Source organism: Mugil cephalus, chromosome 20, assembly GCF_022458985.1.
Source record: "Mugil cephalus isolate CIBA_MC_2020 chromosome 20, CIBA_Mcephalus_1.1, whole genome shotgun sequence".
Lineage (NCBI taxonomy): Eukaryota > Metazoa > Chordata > Actinopteri > Mugiliformes > Mugilidae > Mugil > Mugil cephalus.
In genome coordinates, this window is record NC_061789.1 from 7427691 (window position 1) to 7440085 (window position 12395).

At 41.9% G+C, this 12395-nt stretch overlaps 1 protein-coding gene across 2 annotated transcripts; it reads right to left on the bottom strand.

The window, feature by feature from the left end:
* Positions 1 to 139: 139 nt before the first annotated feature.
* On the bottom strand, positions 140 to 11296 carry ldlra (low density lipoprotein receptor a). 2 transcript variants are annotated; one of them, XM_047571915.1, is made up of 18 exons: positions 10924 to 11209; positions 7612 to 7737; positions 7400 to 7522; positions 6927 to 7307; positions 6712 to 6834; positions 6508 to 6630; positions 6267 to 6386; positions 5933 to 6058; positions 5102 to 5273; positions 4789 to 5016; positions 4565 to 4683; positions 4307 to 4446; positions 4081 to 4222; positions 3190 to 3333; positions 2799 to 3098; positions 2645 to 2719; positions 2382 to 2545; positions 140 to 2271 (listed from the first exon to the last, which is right to left on the bottom strand). In XM_047571915.1, exons 1-18 carry the CDS (start codon positions 10973 to 10975, stop codon positions 2215 to 2217), a joined length of 2715 nt encoding a protein of 904 aa, XP_047427871.1. In that variant the 5' UTR covers positions 10976 to 11209; the 3' UTR covers positions 140 to 2214. The 2 variants fall into 2 exon arrangements, with proteins under 2 accessions (XP_047427871.1, XP_047427870.1); XM_047571914.1 differs by having other exon boundaries at positions 6508 to 6834; positions 10924 to 11296.
* Between the last annotated feature and the right edge of the window lie 1099 nt (positions 11297 to 12395).

Here is a 12395-nt window from a genome sequence, read left to right on the forward strand (position 1 = left end):
AGGATTGCAACATTCGGGAGGAAAGATTTCTGAGAAGAGGTCACATAAACAGTAATTGTGCTGTATTTGAGTTGAGTTCAAAGAATGACCCACATCTGGGTGCAGGAAAATTAGTGGAAGAAATTGAATCCAGACAGTGTTGATTCTATAATAAATAGAAGTATTTATTTATGTACAGCAAACATTTAAAAGGCTTCAACATCATCATCATCAAAAACGGTTAAGTAACAAATATGTACATTTATGAACATTGTATTTACATGTTAAATCTGCACTGTTAAACAGTCCTCCCTCTAATTATTCATCATTAACAGGCAGACACGATGATTTTGTACAAATCCACTGAGTTCAATAGCACCAACATGAACACGTGAACAAAATATGTCATTGAAAAAAAAGGCACGCATTTGTCAGCTACACAAATAAAACAACTGAAATCAGTTTAAAATGTAAGACACTACAAGGGGCACATGGCTTTGTTTTCGAGGCGATCTGGTCCTGGGGGCACACATACATGTACACGTGCTATAGTACAGAGCGTTAAACATATCGGTCACACATGGTTGCATCAAAGCCTTTTGGCCTTTTAAGGAATGTAACCCCTCCATCTGAGAGGGGGTCGACGGGAGGGAAAATTTAAAGTCGGCTGTCTACTTTCACAGACAGGTGATCACAAATCAGGAGCTGAAAAGGCATCGTGAGAGGAAACTGCATACAGCTGCTGGAGGATCTTATAGTGACGTGAGGAATCTGAAGGCCATCAGTGCTGTATAATTAAGGCACAAACACAGTCTGTGCTGTGTTCTCACTTTGAGGCTGGCTACAGCAGTGACATTATGTACCTTTAGATGATGTTTTTGCACGAATAATGATGCTAAACTCAGAATTACACAAATATAATCACTACTGAGGTCACACTGGTTGAACCGGCAGATGGAAAACTCAATATTACATTCACCTACTGCACACTCACTTCAACTGTTCACATTTTGGGAAATATCCATTCTCAGTATGCTAAGCAGGATGCTAGTCTTTAGCAGATTATCCTTCTAATAGCTTATTATCAATGCAAAAATATCTTGACATATTTCTAGTTAATGAATTAACCAAGAGACAGGCCTGTGATGTGTTAGCTTTAGGCTAGGCTAATTCTGTTTCCTTTGGACAGAGCTATTCTTGGACAGTAGCTAAGCTAAGCAAAGTTAGCAAGCAGAAACAGACCCGTCAGCTGTAGCCTTGTTTTGGTCTTTGTGCTAAACTAAGTTTAGCAAGTGGTATCTTTGTGTCTAGCATACGGAAAAGAGAGTGAGAGGATTAGCTGATTAGCTAGGGTGTTTCTTGAAATGTTTGAAAATTGTGTTAGCCTGTTTTTGTCAAGAAATATTTTGTTTCTTATCATGAGTAGGCAAAAAAATATAATAATATATGTGTATCAACAGCTAAGCTACAGCTTTAAGGCATTTAGCTTAGTTTAGCATAAAGATTGATAGTAAGTGAAAAAGGTTAGCTTGTCCAAACAAAACCAAATCTTGTATTTACGTATACTAGTCTGAGAGCTTAAGATATGCTTTAAACTGGGCACAGCGCTAAGCTCGTTGTTAACTGCTGCGTTGAGTTTTTATGCTAAACAAAGCTAATCACCTCTAGGCTTTAGCTCGTAGTTAGCGGTGTTACCTATCCTCCCTTCTAAATTCACGCAAAAAAAAACCAACAACATTATGAATACTTCCCAAAATATCAAAATATTGAACTATTGTTTTAAATTATAAATAGTGCAATGTATATTAATATTCCATCAACACTTTTGACTTCTGACTTGCCTTTTTTTTCCTGGACAGATATTTACAACACACATTTCTGGCATGAGTCGATCTCATGCTGAAGTTGCACCAACTTTAACATGATGGATGAAAAGTAAGATGTAAGTTCACCAGTTGCATGATAAATAAAAAAAAAAAAAAAACTGAAACTGACGAACCCAACATCTGGTAATTTGGTAATTTTTGTTGAGAAAGTAAATGTTAAAATGTGCACTACTTATAAAAAATGTTGTATACTGATCATTTCCATTGCAGTGAGCGTGTTGTGTTCTGTGAGGATACAGTGGTTCGAGGTCGTCTTCCATATCTTTGTGCTGCGTGAGGTAAAAAAAGCTAAAGGACGTTAACGGTAGCTTATCATCGAGACTCCTCTTTCTACTCGACCCAACATTTTTCAGTTTTCTGTGAAGGTTGGATTGTCTGCTTCCTCATCCAAGCTCACAACTTGTCTCTGAAAGGACAGTAAATAAAAAGGACGTTAGACATAAAACTTTTTAACCGTCGTATTTTGCAATTTTACATTTAGATTCATGTTCATACAGTAACTCTTTTTAGGCTTACTTTTGGGTAGGAGTAACCATCAGGGCTGTGGCTCCGCCAGATGTGCACTTGGTCCTCAGTGGTTTTCTGATAGACGGGGTTGTCGAAGTGAATGGTGTTAGTGTTCTTCAGTCTGTAGTTCCTCCACAGCAGCACACCACCAGCAGCCACCAGGCAAACGATCACTATTTGATTGAGAGAGATGATAAAAGATGGCTGACTGTTATTAGTGTTTCAAATGGTTGGTATCTTTTGAGAAGCAGCGACTGCTACAACAAACTTACCCAGAGGCAAAAGGATGTAAAGAGCTGTTGGGGTGGTGGAGGCAGTCCTTGTTATGGCTGTTGCAACTTCACCATCTTAAGGAAATATAAACACACCAACGTCAAATTATGATACAGAAAGTATCTTAACCAACACTGTGGTACTTCAACTTGCCCGTAGAAGTGAGTGGAGCGTATGTGGTGGTTCGATGGATTTTTGGGTTCACAGTCCTAGGCGAGGTCCTCCTTGGTTCAGGTGTGGTGGCCCTGGCTGGAGACTTGGTGGTGCGTGGCACTGGCTGGGTGGTGCGTGGCACCGGCTTGGTGGTGGCACTGGTGATGACTAAAGGCACGGCGGCGGTGGTGGTGTGGACACGGGGCTTTTCTGTGGTCCTGGGTATGATCCTAGGTGTTGTTGTTTGCAGACGAGGTGGTGGGGTGGTTGGAACTTGAGGAGCTTCAGGCGTTGGCACAGCTGAAGAAACGAAAGACAAAGATTTATTCAATGGGAAAGTTCCTTTTATAAAGCAGGATTTGTTTAATTACAATATCAAATATTTTCGTACCAGGTACGCATGTCCTCATATCCGTGCCTAGCATCATGTCGTCTGGACAGACACAGGTATATTTGGGGGGGTGACTGCCCACTTGTGGAGCTGCCAGACACAGGAATTCACAACCGCCATTGGACACCTGACACCAGTCCCTTCCTGCGATGCAGAAGAAGAATCCGTTAGGAAGACATAAAGCCATGTCTCAGCCTGAGCTGTGACTGTGGAGGTAAATGGTAAGTTAATATATGTCTGAGCAAAATGATGACCTCATCGTTTTGTAGTTGCATTTCAAATATTAAGTTAAATGTTTGTTAGTTTGACAACTGCTATAGGCGGTTTATATTTCTTTTGAATTGATTGGTTCAGAGCCACAAAGAATCAGTGTGGTTAACGGAAAAGTTTTGGAGATACCAATATTTGTATGACTTGTGTTCCGCTAAATTTCGGAGGAATACGGCATAAAATTTCAGTCACCATTGTGGAAAGTGAAGCAGGAAGGACGACTAATATTTGGGTTATGGTGTCATCGGCGTAGGTTACGATCGTAGGCTGCGTTGTCAAGGACGTTGCAGTACTCTAAATGAACTTTTAACCTTGGTGGCTTCCAGATCTCAGCGGCGTTCTCACGATTTACTGCTGACGTTAGCACTTCCGCGACAAGCAGCTTGTGTACACAACACGTAACCACGCACTCATGAATTCCACTTGAAGGTAACAAAAAATCATTAATACCTATAAAGCTAGCTAGTATTGGTTTCCAATACTTGCACTCATCACACTCCATTAAGCGCATTTCAAAATTTCAAAGTAATCTTTTAAAGCCAATGATATTATTTAACCCTAACCCTAATTTCAGGACAGTGCATTTTTTTTTGTTTTTTTTTAGCGGTGCAAGTCTCCTACCGGTTGGCTGCTTGAGATTATGGTAGAGAATGATGTCCTCTGGTGATGATAGGTGCTCGGCCACTGGTGCAATGTCGTCGCCTGTCAGCCTGTTTGCACTGAGGATGGCGTTGTTGCTGACGTCTGTCCAGAACACTCTTTCCTAGAAGCAGAGCAACAGAAAAGTTTGAGCATATAAAAGACCAGGCACCTTTTATTGGGTTATATTATTATATGGGACATCTACCTCAAATACAGTGAGTCCCAGTGGGTGAGCCAACTTGTGTTCGTCAATGATGAGAGTGCGTCGACTACCGCCCTGCACATCGATACTGGAGAGAGTGTGCAGCTTAGAGTCCACCCAGTAGAGCCGCTGGTTCAACAGGTCTGGGAAGAAAGCAGGTGGGGAGGGGGAAGGGTCGACAGGTCAGACCACGTTGTCCACAGGTATTCAAATGTACAGAAAACACCTTGAAACCAGAGAGACGCGAGTGCTCGAGTTTACCAAGTGTGATGCCGTTGGGCCACTCGATGTTGTCGGTGACAAGAGCGGTGCGATCGCCTCCGTTGAGACCCCCCTTCTCTATCTTAGCTGGATTCCCCCAGTCAGTCCAGTAGATGAAGCTGTGAGGTGAAACGTATGGTAAATCAAAACACCCAAATACACTGATTCCTGTTTAGTGTTCATAAATAAAACAGAGTTAAGATTAAGTAGTGTAAATGGCTTACTTGGTATGCGGGTCGACCACAATAGCGCGGGGTTTCGACAAGCCTCGGCTGAAGAGGGTTTTTCGGCGGCTACCATCAGCTGTTACCACGGAGACGGTGCTGCGAACACTGTCGGTCCAGTAAAGATTACCATGAACCCAGTCGAGGGCAATTCCTTCGGGAGCATCGACGTCACTCCCGATCACTATTTGGTGATGAGCGGCGTCTTCGGCCGAGTCCATCTGAGTTCTGGGATAAAAGTCAAAACAGGCGTTAAACAGGAAGTGATGGAAACGGAGGGTGATCTTTTCGTTCTGATTTCATTCTTGCTCACTTGTAGATCTTCTTCTGGGAGATGTCAGACCAGTAGATCTCTTTGGTGGCAATGTTCATATCAAGAGCCACAACGTTCTTCAGGCGGGGGATTACTCTTGTGTATTCGCTTTTGTCCAAAGTCATCTTTCTGACCTCATGGCGGTTTGTGAAGAAAAGGTAGGCTATCGTACCTACACAGTCACAAAAAACACGTTTTTTTTTTTTTTATTAACGACGTATCAATCACAGAGTGTATAACACCTGCTTTTCAACCAACCAAAACAACGACACATAACGTCTTATTGTAATAATGTGCTAATTTTGGTAAGCTAGGCTAACTAGCTTCCACTTTGTGATTGACAAATAAAGTGAATAAGTAGAAAATCCTTTGAAAACCCTTTGAAAAACCTTTGAGGGGCCTTGTTGACTCCACTTTACTCCTTACTTACTTAGTGAATAATCCAAAAATAGACATAAAGGTCACGTTAGGGTTAAACATGCCCACTTAGCTCTGCACAACAGTGTTAGCTCAGGCTACTGAGCTAGGCTAAACGCTATCCAAGATGCTAGCAGCTGGCTAAAGCAGTGGCCTCACTCCTTGCTCCTAGTTTGATGCTAGCTGTCCCACCTCACATTACTTAAATTAACCTGATATACCACACAATTGAAACTAATGGTTCATGCATTAGTGAAATTTAACATTTTGAAAAAGTAGCATTGTTGAAACTTTGTTAAAATCCAACTTGGGATTATGTCAAGTGTTGCAAAGCTTTGCCTAGAGTTCTCTACATCAGTCACTACAACTCTAAAGTCATTTCCACATCTAACCATTACATAACTGAGTACATACCGATGGCCTTGCAGGCTTTGGTTGCTGGGTCAACTTGGTATCCTTCCTCACACTCGCATTTGTAGCTGCCTATCTGGTTGATGCAAATCTGACTGCAGGTATCCGGGTTGGCACACTCATCGATATCTGGTTGAAAGATAAATAAATGAAACAGGGGGGGAATGTTGAGTCACTGTGTCCATAAGAACTACGAGATCCCTCTTTATCTGAAAGCACAGACAGTGACAGGGAACGGTTTGCATCAGAGTAAACTGACCGTCGGCAGCGTTTGTTAATCTGAGTAAAGTTCACATCTAAGAGCAAACCAGCACACGGGGGTTTCTGCACGGCTCACCTTCACACCGTTTTTTGCCGACTAAGCTGTACCCCGTCGGACAAAGGCACTCGTAGCCAATCTTCAAGTCGTTGCAAGTGTGGGAGCATCCGCCGTTGTTGTAGAGGCACTCGTTGGAGTCTGCGTACGGTGGCAATAGATAAAGAATAGGTTTTAAGTTGCATTCTGCAGCTGAAGCGCACACCATGATTAAACACGGAAACGTAGCAATTAGTCTTGAATGAGAGCGCCCCGCACTCACCGCATTCTCTGAGAGGCTCGTCCGACCAATCCCTGCAATCACGGTGCTTGTCGCACACCTTCTCCATGCTGATGCACTCCCCGCTCTGACACTTAAACCTGTTCGGTCCGTCGCAGTGAGTCGCTGTGAACGAGGAAATCAAGTCAGATCCTCGAGAGAGTTTTATTTGTCTTCCGAAGGGTGTGTATGGGAGGAGTTTTGTACCGTTTACGCAGCCGATTTCATCGCTCATGTCCCTGCAGTCGTACTGGTGGTTGCACTGGCGGCTGCCGTGGATGCAAGTGCCGTCGCCACATTCGAACTCGTCGGGGCGGCAGGTGGGATGCGCTAGAAGAAGGAAGAGATGAGGTACAAGAGATGAGGAGGGCCTGACACCACTGTTATGAAAGGGTGACAAAAAGGCGGCGACAAAAATTTACCACAATCAGCTTCGTCTGATCGATCGTGGCAGTCTGCTCCGCCGTCGCACTTCCAGTTGCCGTGGATGCACTCTCCGCTGCCACAGTGGAACTCCAGGGGGGAGCACTGGCGAGGGGCCGGAGTGACCAGACCTTTTGAGGCGCAGTTCTGGGGCCACTCGTCCGAGCCGTCGGGGCAGTCTGCGTCGCCGTCGCAGGCCCAGAGCCGAGGGACGCAGATGGAGTTGTTGCACTGGAAGGAGGCGCCGCTGCAGGTGGTGGGCGGGCAGGAGACCTCGTCGCTGCCGTCGCTGCAGTCGGCCTCGTCGTCACACACGAAGGAGGCCGACACGCATTGGCCGTTGGTGCAGCGGAACTCGGACTCTGTGCACCGCTTGGCCACTGGGGCGGGGAAGACACGACACGGACAATTAACAAAGGAAGTCTACACAAACGTTTGAGAAAATACACGAAGTCCTCCGACTAAGACTTACCACAGCTCAGCTCGTCAGCTCCGTTCTCACAGTCAGCTTTTCCATCACAGCGCCAGTTGCTCGGTATGCACTGGTTGAGTCGGTCCGAGCATTTGAACTCCGAGGTTCGACACCTTTTGGCCGCTGTGAAAGCGAAAATACAGAGAAAACATTATTGTCGCGTTCCAGGCATTTCAGGCAAGTTCAGGCTCGCGTCACGTCACGATACTCACAGCAGGTACCCGGAAGTTCATCCATGCCGTCTCCGCAGTCATCGGTGCCATCGCACACCCATCTCGACGTGATACACTTCCCGTTGCCGCACAGGAACTGATTGGTTCCGCATGTCGTCTGCGCATCTGTGACAGACAGATATAAAGATAAATAAAGCAGGTACAATTCTGTTGCTTGTGCTTAAAATAACTTTTAATTGCACTGTTAACCCTGTGTTGATCCTGGACATGCCAAATAAAACTGAATCTGAACAAATAATCAAGTTAATTACTCTACAAAACCATGTACAGAAAGCTACTGGAGCTACGAGCTGCTTAGCAGTCGTTTGAGCTAAACGCTTATGCTAGCTAGCTAGCTATCAGGTTTACTGCTTAGGCCTGCTGTCATAAATTAGCATATGCTGAGGTTCAGTCATTATGCATCACTCCTTTATTAAACACACATTAAATATTTAAATGTTTTACCCTAATAGCATGCTTATGCTACACAATAGTCATCGTTAGCGCAAAGATAATGCTAGCTAGCTGATGTTTAGCAGCATATTTACGTGTTGTTAGCCTAATAGCATAATTGTCTGAGTCATTTTTTGGACTTACAGTTACAACATCAACAAAAATACCAATGTGCTTGTTAAAAGTTTTTCTTGTTTTCTGAAAATGTTCAAATAAGACTTTTTGATGCTATCAGGCTAACAACAAGCTATCATCCTATATTTTTAATGTGGGGCAACCGAAAAAGTCACGATTAACAAAGTCTTTTGGTTAATAATGTTCATTATTTGTGTCATCAAGCTAGTAGATGAGATGTTTGTGGCAATTACAGGAATCCGCGACACGCTAACATCGAGCTACGCCTGCAGCAAAGCCAAACATGACAATAAGTGCACGTTTCCAGCGAAGTGTGTGGCTGCTCTGATATGACGTAGAGACACATGAACAAACACACGTGTGCATGTTTGTGCTTGTTTAAACGTGGCAGATAAACCACATGTCAAACTGACTCGTGTGGAGCTGTTCATAATCACCAAGAATTTATGTTCCATGCCAGAAAAAAACTAACAAAGTCACAGAGTCGCCCTCACAATTTTTTAAAAAGATTACAAAATTTTAAATTTTTCTTTCAATAATTGTGGATTTTTTTTGTTGTCACGTTTCCTTAAAACCATTCAAGTCTTAAAACTGTTACCAGAAATTGTACACATTTGTATTGTATATGTACTGACAAGTCGATCAAATTATTTATCATATTTTTTTAATGAAATTTTAAATATTTTAAAATATTAGCCAACTAAAGTCCTCAAGTCATATTTTTATTAATACTTATTTCCAGAAACTGTACCACTTATTCTTGAAAATAAATAAAAATAAAAATATAGCTAAAAATAAAAATTCTTGACTTTTTCCAGAAAGTCATTTTTCATAATAAAAAAAATATGTATAAAAAAAAATTCTTACTCTTTCTCTAAAGAGAATTTCATCATTTGAATTCTTTGTTTTATTTTTTACTCTAAACTCTAAGCTGTTTTTATTCCATTTCTTTTCTTTCTTTTTAAATTTTTCTTCACTGGGACCTATTCCTATTTATTAAGTCTATATCCTAAAACATGAACTCACCTTTTAAACCTAGAAATAATAAAATAAACAACATTTTTTGATAAGATTTCCTGTGTTTTTTTCTTAACAGTGGCATCAGTACTCCCTCACAAGGGCCGCACCTTTTACAAATTTGAATACCTCCTACTAATAAACTAAATTACCATGGCTATTATTGTTATATATCACCTCCTGACATGAGGCTTGTTATAAAAACTGCATACTTTAGTTACAAGTTCAAAGTCTCAACCTCATGTGGACCCATAGGTGCACAGAGTCGCCCTCCCAGCCCCCATCTTTAATGCACCCGATGAAGCCACTGAACTGGAAGAACCAATTAGACTTTACATCAAAGAAACAGAAGTTCATGAAACGGTACTGGAGGCCATTCCTCCTCTATGGGCCCCCGGGGGAATGAAAACGTATGTAAACAGTAGCACCAGCGGCAGCTTTTAAAGTGTCTCCAGAAAGGAGAAGGGGGAACATTTGGACGATACATAGGACATAAATTATGCATCTCAACAGGTCTCAAACATCTGCTGCTTCTGCAGCAAACAAAATGGTTTTCGCCGCTGCTGTAGTATTTTTTACAGCTCCATAATCGCTAACCGAAGCCAGAGCACTACAGGGTTATTAACTTCTTTATGACTCTAGTAAAATCCGGTGCATTATCGCCTTCCTCGTCGTAAAAGTTTAGTTCATTTCAGGTTTTTCTTTCAATGATTGTGGGTGTTTAGATGTCACTTTTGTCTGTAGCTCGTGACATGTTAGACAAGTGCAGGTTCATGTAGGGTGTTTACTTAATGGGCTTAAAGTTCAGACCTTGAAAGACAAACTGGACCCTATGGCAGAGTTATTGATTGAGTGGGGAACAAAGCACATGTGCCCATCACGCTCGTGTTTGCTGCCAGTTCTCCAACTCCTTCCTGGCTAAAAAGAAAAAATCCGGGCGCTCACACACAATGTGACCGTTATGAATTGAATGTGACACATATCTTGGTGACAAGTGTGGCAATGGGGATGGGTGACAACCAGTTCTGACACGTTTCACCACTAACTAACTGCTTCCCAGAATCCGTCTCACTGGGAACAGGTCTGACAGCGACTTCACGTCTGACAGGGAGCGCTCCATTGGAGGCTGAGCCGAGAGACCGAGAGGAACCCTTTCATTTCCATTTGACTGTCTTGAGCCTTGGTGCAAACAGGCCGGGCGTTGCATCAGACTGGTGGCCGCTGCGGGAGGCGTCAATGCAAAGTGGTGCCCCGTTCCCAAATTACTTGAAGCCCCCCGAGCATGACTCCCAAGCCGCTCCACTCTCATTGGCTGCAGCAAATGAATGGCACCAGTTCAAAATAATTCAAATTTGACCAAATGGGAGCTGCAGCCATACAATGTATATATAATAAAATCTGATCAATTAAGCAGCCTCCGTGTTGAATTATAGCAAAATATAAAGCTGGGTGATTGTTTTTTCCCCCTCAATCTCACTAGGAAAGAAAGGAAGAAAGGGATTTGACCTACATTCTGGGGAAAATCTGCGCCCTCCCCCCATCACCTTGCATCCGGTTCTGTCAGAGGACTGGGCAATTTAAACCCACAGAATACCTCGCATACATTAAATAAATAATAATATATTTTAAACTTGCCATTCAGTTTGAGCGGATTATTAACACCAGGGTCACAATAAAGCTAATTAAACGAATAAATAAGTTACTTACTTGCGTGGATGAAGAAGCAGAGGAGAAACAGCAGAGAGGCGACGCACGGCATCTTCTGCAGCCGCACTGGAAGATCTACAGTGAAGCCGGTGAGGTTTCTGATTGGTTAATTTAACTCTAATGAGGCTCAAACCCGCACCTGCAGCGACGGTTTTATCAGGGGCCGTTTCCTCCTTGCGCACTTTTATCAAAGATGCTGCCGCAGCCGGAAGGTCTGATGAGGGAAGCTCAGCGCACTGTAGTTGTTTGACAACATCAGACCCATTTCAATGTGGTCCAGCGTGGGTGGGGCCAAGAGGGGCCCGGGGTAGGAGAAGGCGGGCCCTCGAGTGGTGTGATTTCTGAGGCACGCATCCTCAACAATTGTGAGGCGGAGCTCCGTGGAGGTGGATATTTCACTACGAGTTTAACCCCTTCAGGGAAAAAGGACGTGACACAGAGAATTAGTTTCATTCCTACAGGTTTGACAGGGGCGTAGCCAGGAACTAGGGCGACCCGAATGAACACGTTTCAGGATCAGTGTTGGGACAGAAAAAAAAATAAAAAATCACTGTTTTGTTTGTTTTTTTAAAGAAAGTCAATGGGATTTTTTTCATTTTTTTTTCTTTTTTCTTTCTTTTTTTTTTTTTTTTTTACAAAATCTTAACTTTTTTGTTCACTTTTCTCAAAACTAATCACGTTAGTCATGTTTCATGTTTGTACAGAAAAAATAAAAAATGTCATTGATCTGTGAGAATAAAGTGTTTTTAATATCCATTGCTGTTTTGCATTTAGTTTTTTTTAAGAAAGTGAGATTTTTTTTTACACAATCTCAACTATTTGGTCAATTTTCTCTAAACTAATCACAAAAAATAAAATTAAAAAATGTCACAACATGTCACTGACCATCTGTACTCTGCGAGAATAACATGTTTTAATATCCATTATTGTTTTTGTTTTTTAAAGAAAAACAATGGAAAATTTAAAGGGGATTTTTAGATCTACAATTTTTTTTTTGTCACTTTTCCCTTAACTAATCACAGCACAAGCACAAACAAATAAAAAATGCCATTGATCTATGAGCAATGTTTTAAATATACATTATCCTATTTTGTTTTTTAAGGAAGTCAATGGGATTTTTAAAGGTTAATTTTTTACAAAATCTCCACTTTTCTGGTCACTTCTCTCTAAGCTAATTACATGTTAGTCAAGTTTCATGTTTGGACAAAAAAAGAAAATGTCACAAGATGCCAGTGACAATCTTTACTCTGTGAGAACAAAGTGTTTCTAATATTTATTATTTGTTTGTTTTGATTGATTTTTAAAGAAAGCGAATGGAAAGAAATATGTCAATTTTGTCTCCAAAAATGTAAAAAAAAACTATTCAAAAATACATTTTTCATGAAATATAATGACTTGTATTTAAGACACCATACCACTTTCGGAAACTTTTCCAAAAAATATTGTGTAATTTCTAGAAACCCACTCACCCT